The sequence below is a fragment of the Pieris napi genome, chromosome 15, assembly GCF_905475465.1.
Source record: "Pieris napi chromosome 15, ilPieNapi1.2, whole genome shotgun sequence".
NCBI lineage: Eukaryota > Metazoa > Arthropoda > Insecta > Lepidoptera > Pieridae > Pieris > Pieris napi.
In genome coordinates, this window is record NC_062248.1 from 3682528 (window position 1) to 3698064 (window position 15537).

The 15537-nt window shown below is 32.6% G+C and overlaps 1 protein-coding gene across 1 annotated transcript in view; it reads right to left on the reverse strand.

The window, feature by feature from the left end:
• Nucleotides 1-411: 411 nt before the first annotated feature.
• LOC125056362 (proteasome-associated protein ECM29 homolog) overlaps nucleotides 412-15537 on the reverse strand; it is a 33370-nt gene continuing 18244 nt past the window's right edge. The window contains exons 24-37 of the mRNA XM_047659400.1: nucleotides 14100-14269; nucleotides 13545-13651; nucleotides 13108-13237; nucleotides 10125-10246; nucleotides 9070-9289; nucleotides 7931-8185; nucleotides 7041-7230; nucleotides 5671-5813; nucleotides 4530-4681; nucleotides 3565-3757; nucleotides 3118-3256; nucleotides 1823-2032; nucleotides 687-758; nucleotides 412-569 (exon numbers count right to left, since the gene is read on the reverse strand). Coding sequence (XP_047515356.1) covers nucleotides 442-569; nucleotides 687-758; nucleotides 1823-2032; nucleotides 3118-3256; nucleotides 3565-3757; nucleotides 4530-4681; nucleotides 5671-5813; nucleotides 7041-7230; nucleotides 7931-8185; nucleotides 9070-9289; nucleotides 10125-10246; nucleotides 13108-13237; nucleotides 13545-13651; nucleotides 14100-14269 — 2231 coding nt within the window. The 3' untranslated portion in view covers nucleotides 412-441. The remainder of the gene's footprint in view (nucleotides 570-686; nucleotides 759-1822; nucleotides 2033-3117; nucleotides 3257-3564; nucleotides 3758-4529; nucleotides 4682-5670; nucleotides 5814-7040; nucleotides 7231-7930; nucleotides 8186-9069; nucleotides 9290-10124; nucleotides 10247-13107; nucleotides 13238-13544; nucleotides 13652-14099; nucleotides 14270-15537) is intronic.

The window sequence follows — 15537 nt, forward strand, 5'->3', positions numbered from 1 at the left end:
GATCATGCTAAATTTTTCTAAGCAAATATTATATATAAAAAAAACAAATCTTTTTATTTGACGTCTTAAATATTTAAACTAGTTTTTATCTCTTCGGTATAAATACCTAATATCTTCGCTAGATGTGGCACATGTATGTTTAATAGAAAAAAATCGACTTCTGCGCAACTAATCGCGTTAGCCAACTTGCCGGGAACTATATCTTAGTTGTTTTAACACGAAAACGTTGATAATAATTTTAGTAATATTAATATAATATGTATGGCTTAAATGCTTTGATAATAAATGTTTTAAATTTTATTTATTAAATACACGTGTAATGAAATTTATCATAATTTATGTATGCAGCTATTGTCATTCGTTATTTCATTCCATAGTTTAAGTTAATAAAGTGTTAAAAAAATGCCGTTGTTTCTCATAATTTATTCAGAATCGAAAAATTTATTTAAAATACACTTTAACGCTTTCTACTTTAGTTCGCAGTTCGTGTGAAGAGTCCTTAGAAAGGTCCTGCGCATATGTCTGGTAGATCTGCTTGAGTCTGTTCAATTCTTCTGTTTTCTGCAGATCTATAAACATAGAGCAAATAAAAATAAAGAATTTAGTCTCTCACAATATAGAATTAACTTTCGTTTATTTCAGTTTAAATAACAATAAAAAATATGAGTCAAGCCGAAAAATAATACCTTTTAATCGCTTTGTGAGTATTTCCAAAACATTGAGGGCGTCCCGCCTGCTCCGAACTTGGTTACTGTTTTCTAAAAAAATAGAATAATTTCTATACCATACGGAAAAATAAATAAAAATACATATTTAGTATAACAATAATAAGGTTATAATTATAGTAACATATTAGTTATAAATCCTCGTAAAAACACAAGGTTTGAAAATATGACCGACTAGAAACTACACGCATGAAAAAATATGGAAATTTGGTGATATAAACTGACTTGCGTATCGTAATGAACAAAAAATATTACAATTCGACATTCGTCGTCTATATTATTCTTTTGACATTCGAATGTTCGATACTTTTTGAAGTTATACTTCTTTAGGCGCGTTATGAAAAATTTATGAGAGTGAAATTTTACGATGCGCGCGCACCTGTGACACAAAATTGGGAGTGTGATTATAGCGTGCGCGAGCGAGATAGGAATAAGACAATCTACAAGTAAAAAGAAATAGAATATGCGTGAAGTTCGTATGCCAAGAATTTTGAATGATCATAATGACATTTGTCATTTACCTTTTAAACAAATAAAGGAGTTTTAATTATTTTTTCAAAGAAATTTAGCAATGCTTTTTCACAAAGACCTATTGTTACTTAGTTAAAAGGTTATGAAATATACCTAGTTATTAAATTGAATTAATAATATAATAAAATAATAAATAATTATTAATATTAATTAATAATTGAATAAAAATATTAAATTTGTTAAATTATTAACACTAAATATTTATTATTAATTATTTAATATTTTAAAAAAATAAAGAAAGCCAAAGAAGTATAACTTCTTACGCGCGTACATAAGTACACGCACCATTTTTATTTTATTTATGCCCTGCGCATAAAGTATTTATATAATTCAATTACCATTCGAAATTCAAATACCAAGATTCTAGCTTTTTCATTGATACCCTGCCAATAAATAAATATAATTATTTTGACCTTCGAAATTCAAATGTTCTTTTCTACTTTTTTATTTACAGTGCATATATAATTTTTTATAAAATTCGAAATTAAAATATACGATACTAGTTTTTTTTGCCTGTAAGTTTTATATAAGTATTTCAACATTCGAAATTCAAATGTTATACTTACTAAGCGTATAGTCGACGATAGCAGCGACGTGTGTGGTGACAGAATTAATTGCCTTATCTCGATCTTCATCCGTGTCCATTGCATCAACGTTAAGTATCACAAGTCTTTCCAACACTTGAGCGACGCCGGATAATATCGCTAGTTGAGTTGACCGCGAGCTTGATGGGTAGGACTTGGAGCAATGCTCAAAGAATAAATCTTGGTATTTTTCTGTAAGACAATACCATTAATAAGATTGGCTTATCTCTCTCACCTCTTTTAAAAAGTCTTTATCTCAATCGTGACTTTTGTAATTTATGTATTTTGTTATTCTTTTGTATTGCGTTGTAATTCATGAACCGTAAGTTTTTAGTTCATTTTATGAATTTTTTTTATCTTTTTTATTTTAGATTAAGTTTCGTTTTGATATTTGGGTGTTACTTGTAATTTGTTGTATTTAGAAAATTTTGATTAATAAAAATAATGAACATATGCAAAAACCCCGTCCCTGAAAGAGTATTTATCTAAAATTAGCTGTTTCTAAGCACACAAAGCAGTCTTACAAAACAACATAAAGATCTCAATTGAAAATACACTGGATTAAACCACGCTAATTTTAGTATTTAAAGGGACAATATTCTAAATATGAAGAGTTTATTTTCTTTTGTATTATTCTACTTATGTCGACTAGCCAAAAGCACCGTGGCTTCAGCGTAGGACTCTCATCCCTCAGGTCGTAGGTTCGTGGCCCGGTTGTGCACCAACACACTCTTGTACGGTAAATGAATAGTGAGGAAACCGGCATGACTTAGAGCAAAACAAGAATCGTATGTCAGGCAGAAGACTGATCTTCTACTTGTCTATTAAGGAAAATAATGATCACGAAACAGATACAGAAATCTGAGGCCCAGAGCTCAAGGTTGTAGCACCACTAATCTGCTGTCTTTCTTCAGTTTCTCTCGCATTCAAAGTCATTTCTTAAACTAATCTACGGTAACAGAAATCTGAGACCCAGAGCTCAAGGTTGTAGCACCATTAATCTGCTGTCTTTCTTCAGTTTCTCTCGCATTCAAAGTCATTTCTTAAACTAATCTACGGTAACAGAAATCTGAGGCCCAGAGCTCAAGGTTGTAGCACCACTAATCTGCTGTCTTTCTTCAGTTTCTCTCGCATTCAAAGTCATTTCTTAAACTAATCTATGGTAACAGAAATCTGAGGCCCAGAGCTCAAGGTTGTAGCACAGCTAAGCTGCTGTCTTTCTTCAGTTTTCAAAGTCATTTCTTAAATTAATCCAATGTTATAAGAAGCATAGTTACCCTGAGTATCGGAATTTTTGGGCCAAGCCTTTCCCAGAAGCTCGTAAGCGGCTTCCTTCAGAGCGGTGAGTTGTTCGCGTCTCTTTCTTGAGCTTTCGGTGTCTTCGTCATCTGAATCCTTTTCCATTGAGTTTTCATCCTGTGAAAATTATTATACTTTACAGATCGGTCACTGTACCTGCAAAAATATTTGTTTTATTACGCCGGGAAACGAACGCCGGACTTCGGTTTAGATTGTACAGTTATATATTTATTTGCACATACAGGATTAACAATAAACTTAAAAGCAATTACATGGTACAAGGGGCGGCCTTTTCGGTACTAAGCGATCTATTCCAAGCAAACCTTATTAAAGAAAAACGTTATAGTTTAGGACTTACAACATTTATCTTAGAAATATTTCTTATTGGAGATATTTTTTTTTATTTTCATCATTCATTGAAATACCTTGGACAATATAACTTTGACGATATCGTAGACTTGGTTGAAGACATCGCAGTGGGTAGCGGCGAGAGCGGAGCCAAGAGCGGAAATTGCATGTTTCTTGTACGCCATGTCTTGTTTGCGGCTCTCTACTAGTAATGCGTTCACGCATTCTGTCGCTAGCGCAGTCGAGATCGGCGATTCACCTTCTTTTACGCTGCAATTTAATGACAATTCTATACAACTATTGCTGCTAAATATATGTCTTAATACCGGTCGTATTTGACGAATACACTGCACATATTGAGACAAAAATGGATTTTAATTTAAGTTTATTTTCAGATTTATTTAACCATTTTGGTAACCGTACTCTTATGAACGTCAATATTAAAAAAGGAGGATCTAAATAAATAAGTCCCATATGCCTTGAAAGTAATACATATAATCATTGATGAATAAAAAAACCCGTACAATCAGCTATATTAAACAAACATGAGACTGTGAAAATTATTTATTATGTCATCTCAAAACATGAAATCTAATAACTGCATGAGAAATGGATGTTAGGGACATAATTAAAGCACCGTGCCTTCAAAAATCTAGTCACCTTCCTTTTGAAAACAATATTCTAAATTTAAATTTACTACCAGTTCCCAAAATCAATTGGCAATAATATGTCATCAAAATCAAAATTTTTCACGTCGTTAAATGTTCCCAAAATCAATAGGCAATATGTCATCAAAATCGTTATTGTAGTTGGTATTTTGTAATTTAGAGATTGCTTGCCATAAAGCGAAATAATAAAACATCTACTGTAAAAATTTTTTTTGAAAATTTTACCGTGTCTTAAAATCTACTAAATGTATTATGATAAAGCTGTGTTGTTAGAATACCCGATTTATTTAACTTTATTTCCGAAAAATTCAGCAATTTATTAATTATTGAAAGCTTTAATATACTGAGACCTTTTCAAAGTCGGTTAAATATACCTGCAAAGCGAAGCCAGCGCTTCCACGACATGCTCTTTCCCATCAAATGTCTTCCCGTGTACGGCCGCCAGTAACGAACGAACGAACACTTCCCTCTGCTCTCCGAGCCCGCTCGACAACTCCTTGCATATTGTTTTTATTGCGTTTGCTGCCTGTTGATTCAAAAATAGGCTTCAAATACGCATTAAAGACATAGAGCGTCGATATTATATGTCAGAAAAAATCTAAACCTTAGTTAAAACTGAAAAAATAAAAAAAAAATATTAAAGATAAAAGTAATAAATATGAGTCTGTCACATTGTTCTGAAGGTCTTATTAAAATCGGTTGAATAATTCATTTATTTATGAATATATATTTATATTGTTGGGCGTGGTAGAAACAAAGTAAATATAGGTCATTGAAATTACTTGTAATTTACTAAAATGACCAAGTATAATAATATATATAGTAAGACCAATAGTATAGGTAAAATATAATTGTATTATTATTAAATGTTATTCAAAAACGAAAAGCTATTACTTCGGGAAGAGTTACCCTTATTTTTTTGAAAAGCAAGAGAGATTAAAACAATAACATAAGTTATTGTTTTAGTCAATTAGTAATTACATAGTTGGTTATTATGAAATCTTCAATATATAAAATTCTCGTGTCACAATGTTCGTTCCCATACTCCTCCGAAACGGCTCGATCGATTCTTATGAAATTTTTTTATTCATATTAAGTAAGTCTGAGAATCGGCTACTTTTTTTATGATAAACAGCATACAAAAATTCATACAACCCCTAATTTTCCCCCACGATCAACCCCCATTTTTTATAATTGTAGATAGTTATTTTTATTGAACTAATAAAATGTTTCCTAGAAATACTATACATGGTAAAACGACTTTTTTACGAATTTGCTAGTTTTTATATATACATATAACTATGGTAACAAATACAATTCTAAAATCCACGATTTATATAATTGCATTAAATGTTTTTTTTTTAAATCTAGTTAAGAGGCTTCTTGTGCTAGTTAAATTCATTTATTAAAAAAACAAGAATAATATTTCAATTGAAAATAAAATTATTTCTAAACTTAATAATTAATTAAATTAATACTATTGTTACGTATTTTGAAATTAAAATAAATAATCACCTGAATCTTCTTAGTCCAACTGCTGGAGTTGAGAGCCTTTTCTATCTCCTCTCTGAGAACTGGTAAGTGCTGTTTGATGCCACTCTCTCTCGCCGGGCTCATGTCTGTCCATATTTCTTCAAACATCTCTACCGTGTTTGACTCTACGATAATAAATATTTAAAAGTGAATATTTAATAAATAATAGTTTAAATAAACTAAAAAACACGCTTTTAAAGCACATCAAACTAAAAAGTGAAAAATAATTCCTAATTTAGGCTGAAAATGGTAATGAACAAAAAATACTAGTATTATTGTGAAAAAGAGTGGGGCGCTCTGTGATCGAGCAACCCAGTTTGATGTGCTTTAAAAGCGTGTTTTTTAGTTTATTTAAACTATTATTTATTTTTTTCATTTATTTTTTTCGGATTATTGCATTGTCATCGATCTTTGACAGGTGCGCAAAATTTGAATTAAATCTGCCCGTTAAAAGTGGGTCAAAATCGAGTCCGAAGGACCTGTACGTATGTATGTACATACATACGTACAGGTGAAGCTAATATAAAGCGTGTAAAAAAACCATAATGCAAGAGACAATTTATTTACAAGAAACGTAACGGAATATTACTGTCAAATTAAACTACTGTTTTCTGGTTAAGTATTTCCAATAAACAAAGAAGTGCTTATGACGGTTAAAAAATGGAAAGTTGAGTATTTCGGACATACTTTACGTAACTCCATACGTGCTAGTTCGGTAGAATCAAAAGAATACAACCGGGACGTAAATATTATCGCTAAGTTAACTTGTATCGAAATAACAAATTAATATTAATAGGACGCGATTGTTTACTCTGTTGTTTCATTTTAATCACAGTGGTTGCCTGGAAGAGATCGAAAGCGATAGGCCAGTTGTCCTCCTTTTAAATTACAAATAAAATAAATCAGTGGCGCTACAACCTCATTTAGTCTTGGCTACAGATTTCTGAATCTGTTTCATGATCATTTTTAAATCTAATAGGCAAGTAGGTGATCAGCCTCCAGTGCCTGACACACGCCGTCGACTTGGGTCTAAGACATGTCGGTTTCCTCACGATGTTTTCTTTCATCGTTCGAGCAAATGTTAAATGCGCACATTGAACGAAAGTCCATTGGTGCACAGCCGGGGATCGAACCTACGACCTCAGGTATGAGAGTCGCATACTGAAGCCACTATATTTTAATTATAATATTAATTGTACTTAAATAAATAGTTAAGTCACCGTGACCACGCACGCTGTAAAGCACGCGAAACGTCGGTTAAATTTAAAATTTTGTTAAATAATTGTAAATTTATAATAATACATAACTTTAATCCGGTTAAAAAGTTTTATCTTTAAATAGTTAAATGTTACCATTATCCTTGGGCGCGTGCATCGCAAGGAAGACAATTGGTGCAAGTATCCCTTCATTGTCTTTGATATGTTCGATCTTGGCTTTGGCCACAGATTTCAAAGTCAGAGCAATAGCAGACCTCGCCAAATCATCCTCTTTCGTCTCGTATAGATTCACCAATTTCTTCATCAGCTTCTCAATTGATTGTTGCTAAAAGTGTGTTTATAATTTAAATAAAAATTAAGCATTAATGGGAAAATTCTATAAATGTATGAAAAATAAGTTATTGTGAGTAATGCGTATAAACTTTATAATAAAACTAGCTGACCCGGCAAACGTTGTTTAGCCGTATGCATATTATTTCTAGGAAACATTTTTTAGGTCAATAAAACTAACTAGTATCTACAAAAATTGGGGTTGATCGTAGAGGGGTAGTAATTATGGGTTGTATGAATTTTTGAATGCTGCATCATAAAAAAATACAAAGAAAAAAAAAATGTCTAAAAAATAAAATTTTGGTGTGGACACCCTTTATCACTTAGGGGTTTGAAAGATAGATAGTAGCCGATTCTCAGAGTTACTGAATATGCATAAAAAAATTCATAAGAATCGGTCGAGCCGTTTCGGAGGAAATAAATCGTCAAAAAATAGCAATAGAACTCATCTGTGGCAGTTTTGTTGGTATGCTAAAATTGTTATCACAATATAGGTGAGTTTTTAAAAAAGCTTTTTTTTTTAATTTTTATATAACGGAACAAATGAGCAAGAGGCTAAGTGGTACCGCCGTTCAAGGACAGTCACATTTCCAGAGGGATCGCAAGTGCGTTGCCGGCCTTTTAATAATTGGTACGAAAATCATTCGTTTCGAGTTCGATCCCCGCAGAAATAATATTTTGATGATGTAACTCACCTTAGCAAAGGCCGAAATCTGTCCAAGAGCCTCAGCGTAATTCTTTCTAACCGTGGAGTTCCTATCAAAGGTTCCATTTAGGAGATTGGTCATGATTTTTCCTGCGACTGGTTCTATCTCAGCTCGCAAGTAATGTGCGGCGAGAACGAGGAAATGCGCACACGCAACCTTCGTACCCAGTTGGGGAGATTTAGACAGCTCTAAAATTTTTGGGAGCATTTCTTTCATTACCTCTATGTCGATGAAGGGCATACACTGCAAAAAAGATAAGTTTTTTTTAATTTAGACATAGACTTAACATACGAAAAACACACACACAAAATAACAATACTCAAAGAAAAAATAAAATAAGACATATCAAAAACAATAAAAATAAAAACAAAAAATTTCCCATTCGGTTCGCTTCAAGTGTGTGTGTGCTGTTGTTCTAGTTAAGAAATAAATTTGGTCCAGGCGCTATTTTGACAGCCTGACCGAAAGGCCAATGACAATAATATAACGTTCCTATTTACACAGAATATTTGAAACATTATTTCAAACTGAATTATAAAAAAAGGTTTACCTCGGTGCCTAAAGAGACAGCACAAAGTAATATCTATTAAACGTAAAAGAATCAAAAATGTAATGAAAAAAATAATTAAACTATAAATAGTAATAATTTGAAAAAATTTATTTCTCTAATATTTAATTGTCATTTCTTCAAAAAACTACAAAATCTTATTTTTACCGTATTCTTATGAACATTTAATTATTTTAAATTACAATTCGTAATTAACTTTTAATATAAATCTAACTATATTAGACATTGACATTATTTATTTATGTACACTTCGTTGCGTTATACAAAACATGGCATTCTTAGGCAATGGGCGGCCTTATCGCTAGCAAGCGATTTCTTCCAGGCAACCCTAGTATGGAAGAAAGAAAGAAGAAAATAAAATAACATGTAACACTAACTATAACTAAAAAAAAAGTAAAATATAAAAAAAAAAAAATTATAAAAAAACAAAACCGTAAAAGCTAATATTAATGAGTCACAATTAATATATATAAGTAGCTAATTACGAGAATTATTAATAGCCATTAAACAATTTACCATTTTTTTGTCAAAAATAAAAAACCACGATTTTCGAACATACCTTAACTACAGTGTCTGTAGTGTAATGTTGCCTCGTGGCACTTGCTCGCATATCGTCCAACACTTCACGTGATCCGCTATCCGCAAGTACGGTACTCAAATACGAGAGTTTTGCAGATTCAAGGTCACCCGCCGCAGCTAACAACGCTGGGACCAACCGGCCCAAAAACGGGGCCAAACTGGACCCGGCGGCGGTCACTAATTTGGACACGGTTTGCAAGCTGGAATAATAAATTTTATAAATATAATAATTGTGTTTTTCATAGATTAAAAATAAAAGGTAGTATTCATTGTGTTTGATTAGTAGTGAGCATTTTATACGCTATTATTTTTTGTAACCTCGCATAAATTTGTATTAGGGAGCGTTCCAGTATTACGTAACGAATTTTCGGGGGAGGGGGGGTCCTTTTCTAAAACTTAAGACGCGGGGCGGGGATTGAATTACGCGTTACTGTTAATATTATTTTCGACTTTCCAATAACTTTTAGGTATAAAGAGTCACTGGGTGGTCTCGAAACGTTTTACCATTGGATACAGAAAAACGTTACGGCGTCTTACATGGGGGGGGGGGGTCAATAATCTCCAAAAATTGCGTGACGTAATACTTATACAATAAGACTAAATTGTTTTTTTTTATTTTTTTTATGGCTCTGGCACGATTTGTGCATTAGCCATTAGACATTAATTCGTGCTTGTCTTTAGAAATTCGACCGTGTCCTTCATGTACGGTTTAGGCACTCGCCCGGTACCGCACAACCCTCCCAAAGGCCGAGAACAAATTTAAATTAAATCTTGCCCTCGAACCGGGAATCGAACCCGGTACCCCTCACCTAGCTGCCTAAATTGTTTTACAAATATTATTATGTTCTTACTACATTTACGTTTAAAGTGACTCAAATCAACATGGCGACATTTGGTGGCCTTTGTCTAGAGACAAGCTGATTAGGGGCAATAATAGTAAAAAGATTAAAAAATACTCTAAGTACAGTAAGAAAACATTATGTTTATTTTAAAGTTAATCTTGCTTTAATTTTTTCTGATAGCAAAAATCCTCACCTCACACTCCTCACCTCCCTGACTAGATTAGTGATCCCCGTTTCCAAGAGAACAGGAAGTATCGCTGACACAATTTCCTTCCCATCTTTACCCTGGCCCACATCTGAAGCTTGGATGCAAAGCTGAAAATTAATTTCACATAAAATAGCACACGTACTTTATCATGGTTAGTATTCACAGAAATCAAATTAAATTTAAATACTTTTTTGTATAAAAGAAAAATAAATAAATATATTGTGAAATATTAGAACAAATGTCGTGCTCTTGGGGTAAAATCCTTTCCTAAAAATTCCTTAATATTCAACGACTGATTGACAATTGACATTTGACACGTTGCTCTTAATTAATAAATTTCAATTGTATTTCAAGTTACTAACCATATAGCTAGGGAGCCCAAGAGGGGATTTCGGGATTTACTCCAGCATAGCAGATTAATATACAGGGCCAGATATATGGCCGCCCGTCAAAGATAAAGGATCAGATTAATAAAAAAAAGTTAATAATCAGACTTTCTCGAGCGCATCAGATTAAGGTAGGCTAAGTTAGTTTCATGCTAAGAAGTGTATATTTCACTAATCTGACAATTTGCAAGTAACGTAAAGAAAGGGGAGGGCTGCAAAGTTGTACAAAAACGTCATCTCGACATTCTCGAGCGTGCCTGATTTTTTTTTATTATGAAGGAAATAATTCAAGGATGACAAAAAATATATAATCTGACGATTTCCACAAGCCGAAGTCAGAAAAATTCGTCGATAAAGTTTAATACGTGCGGCTGCGTGATGCCTATATTCGTATAAAATATTAACTTTGAGTAATATTAACATAAAGTGTGTATTTTGTGGTGAAACTACTTTGCAAAAGTCAATAAAATTTACATTATAAACATTAGAAAAATGTTGTTGTTCTTCCGGTTAATTTTTATTTTTTATTCTTTTTAAACATTTTTTAAAAATTAATCTATAATAAATACAAGTTCTACTTGAACAACATACACTTTTTGCTATTTTCAGAGTTTATCAATCCATTAAACTCAATGATTTAAAAAAATTTAATTAGATAAGGCGAATCCCTCGAGATAATCGTCAGATTCATATCATATCTCAAAAAATAAAAAGCGGGGACGACGAAGACTCCATGTTCATCCATTGATTGAGCAGAGAGCCGTTGTAGGAGACTTTGTCTTGTAATATGGCACTTTGAGGACTGACGAAAGTAAATTCATTCCATCAGCGCCATCAGCGCTGACCACCGTGCGCGCTGATAGCTACGCGTCATTCAAAAACGCTTCCTTGAAGTTCATATATCTCGACCATCAGCGCCGACCGCGACGGTGCGCGTGCGGTCGGCGTGGGACTAAAATCAGCCTAAGGGTGCGTACAGACTATGTAACATATTATATAACTTGTGTTTTATAACACGTCCACATTATGTAACCTTGTTATTCAACATTTTAACATAAAACAATACTGTACACATTAGAATAACAATGCAATATAATAAATGTTATATATAACCATTTTTAATAACAAAAGAAAAACAAAAAAACGTAGATGCTGGGTTAACATGTTTTATAACATTCAGTGTCTACATTATCTGAAACATGTTATGTTATATAGTTTGTACGCACCGTAATATATAAATCTTAATCAGACGCGATTGAGTATGTCAAAATGGCGATTTTTTTTTGCACATTCTAATAACGACCGCGAGTTTGCATTACATCCAAATCGTCAGATTATTAGATGGGAGCTTTGTTTAGGTTCACCTAACACCTCCTTAGAAAATCTGACGCGCTCGATATTTTTTTTTACATTTTCAACCCTTACGTACGACCAACAATCAGATTAACATACGTACATTATTAAAAATACGTAGGAAATGGATGCTATCAATATCTGTCGCGTTCGAGTATGTCCACCGATGAAAAGGTTTTCTTATAATTAACTAAGCTTCGGAACCCAATAGGTCTCTATGAAGCTCGAGTGAATTCCCATTTAGCATCGTGGGCTCCCCTACTATTAGATATATCATATTACTATAATAAATAAATTCACTAAGATAAAAGTCTGAACAGAACTGGTAACACTTGTTAAGAACATAACAAGGTTCCAAGCTCTCCCAAAAATTTCTCATAATTATTTCCGTTCGAGTTCTGTTGTAAGGAACTGGTTGACGCTTCGAATATATGTGTTTGTAAACGTGTATTATGATAACGCCTTTTAGACAACAGGCAACGCCATCTATTGAACGGAAAAACCACTTATCTATATTTTTATTAAAGAATAGAAGATTCTGGACTAAATATTTTGCAGAGGCGGGTGAGCGATACCAAGAAAATTAAATAATTTAGGAAAAACATGTTTCTTTGAAATCAGAACACAGTTAAAGTCGAATAAAACGATAAACATCAAGATAATCAAATTGGTACAAAGCCTTAATAAATTTATTAAGGTTAAAATGAGGCAGCTTAAACTTAAAACTACCAAGTATAAATACTAAATAGTTCTTCTCAAACAAATATTTTAATTAAATATAATTTGCTTTACTAATCCGATTACAACAGACTTATATAATTTCAAATTGACATGACGCCATAAACAAAAAGCAACAGCCACCAACTAAACAATAATTATAAATATTGTTACGATACTACGATAGATACAAAAATGATAATATAAATTAAAATAATTAAATACACACTAGAGCTGGTTGACAGTGTAACAATGACACTATTTCAAACTCTCACAAAAATATGTCTGTTTCACTGATAATTTTTCTACAGACATACACAGAGCTAACATTATATATGAGCAACGGAGCAAAACGATAGCGCGTTTTAGATGACAGTCAGCGCCATCTAGGGGTACAAAAGCAAACCTTATAATTCAGATAATACACCATTTTCGACAGAATCTATTGTAATTATTTGTTTATATTTTATAATAAAATATATATAAAACAATAAAATATACATTAATATTACCTTAGATAAAACATTTGCAGTAGAAGTGGCTGCCTGTCGTGTCCCTTCGTGCACATCGTCCATCACCCGAAATAGTTGACCCCAAATTGATGGCAATTGTTCTAATGATTCGTGAAGACTCTTTGCACCTCTGTTACACAATTAATTTAAAATATATTAATTACATTTTTATTAAATTATAGAAAAAAAAATATTGTCATACAAAAATTATATTATATTGTCATTTAAAAAATGCATGTAACCACCATTTAGGTAGGAAAGAAAATTAAAATTATAATCAATTTAAAATAAAAATATTTTAATGTTGACATACTATAAATTAATAAAATGAAGTGTATATGTATATTGTTTTTATAGTCCATATATTGATTTTGACATTTAACAAATTATATAAATAGCGGGCTTTGTGAATTGTACGTTTTTAATGTAAAACCCACCTTAATAAATCCGATAGTGCATTACAACATGACATTCGAACTCTCCACTGGTTTGACGTCAAATTAGCTGTCAAGTCAGCCAATATTTCTTTATGGTATTTTTGGACCTGTAACATAGAAAATAGATTTCTTAGTGCAAATTCCGCCTAAAAATCAGCGACGTTACAACCCTTGGTCCTGGCGTCAGTAAAAAAAAATAAAAAAAAACATTCCCAGCCGGGATTCGAACGTTGGATCTCAGGATTACTACACGTAGTTAGCGAACAACCAGATGAAAGATAATTGTGGGTTTTAAACCCTCTGCAAATATTAAATGTTCTCGCACAACAAACAAAGTTATCAGATTATAAATAAGCATGTAGCATAAAATTTTTGAAATAAATTTTATAAATTCAAAAAAATATGTACTTTCATCAAGATATGTTTTAATTTATTTTTATTATACGTTTATCAGTGTGTGTGTACATGAATAATATTATTTATTGCCATATTTTCCCTTACAGATGACAGTGTTTCTGGTTTAAATTTATAGTTAAAAATAAAGAGAAAACTTACCGTGGCCTGTGTATTAGGTACAATGGCTTGCCAAATGCTAGCCATAGAGTTCTGAATCCTCGGAGTCGGGTCAAACCGATATCTGTACAAGCGTGGAACTATTTTGGGCAAATGCTCCGACAATTGAGCACCAGCTTGGAGGGCTATCGAATGGAAGCCGAAAGCTGCACCTGTGTGGAAGAAACCGGGAAGATTTAGATACGAGACCTTCGTCAAAAATGTCACTATAGGAGTTAAGTTTACAATTGGACTTCAGACAAATTGAACTCTTACTACTCTTACTCTTTTCTTGAATAGTTTTTGAAGTCGGTTAAAAAGTAACACGTTTTTCGTTGTTTGAATTCGAAAAATAGCAATATATAATAATAGTGTTGAACTCGATATTAACTCTTTTAGAAAGAAAAATGCGAGAAAAAAATAGTTTTTCTTTACATTTCCTGTTGAGGTGTACAAAGACACCCAATTATATCCCCAGTTGAAGAGGATATTCATCACCATTATAACGAAATGAAAGAAGCTGTATCTGGCACAATCTCTTATAAGCCATAAATTTCAGACTAAGGTTTTTGAAGCAGACATAAAAATATTTATTTATTTACTAGGTGTCCCCGCGAACTTCATTTCTCCTTAATGTGATTTTACTTAGCCTACCTGTTAAGTACATACCAACATGGATCATTTTGCTATGCTACCCCAGAGACTGTTCAGATAAAAACTTTTTAGGTTGTTTTGTGAATTATTATCTATAACCTCTCTAAAACCTCAGAGTTCAAGTCATATTTAACAAATAAAAAAAAGGGGTTGATCGTAAAGGGGAGAAAATTAAGGGCTGGTATGCTGTATCTTAAAAATATAAAAACTAAAATTTTTGTCTAAAAAATATAAAAATTTTTTTGGGGTGAACACCCCTTATCACTTAGGGGTTTGAAAGATAGATAGTAGCCGATTCTCAGATCTACTGAATATGCATATAAGAATCGGTCGAGTCGTTTTGGAGGAGTATGGGAACGAACATTGCGACACGAGAATTTTATATATTAGATTACAGAAATACATACATTATCCTTACAGGCTATGCTAATACGATAATGTCGAGAAACATTAAATAAAACATAATAAAGCACTTATATAGTATTAAATACATAATATACACAACATCGCTACTGTGAATTCACTCTGCGAACATATATATGTCGATAGTGTCGTAAACAGCATTAAGTAGGCGCAACGTCTTTGATAACGGGGGTGCAACAGACTGGTTGGTATCGCAAATAACCTAGGCCTCCGTCGTCGCACATATCCCACAGGTACTAGAAACCCACTTCTTGGAGTACACTTAGGTTGGACACTACACCCCTCAAGACATTCAGTACGTAGTTGGCCAACTGTTCCATCATATCCAAAATAGCAATGTTTAAAAAAAAAAAAGGGTGCGTGT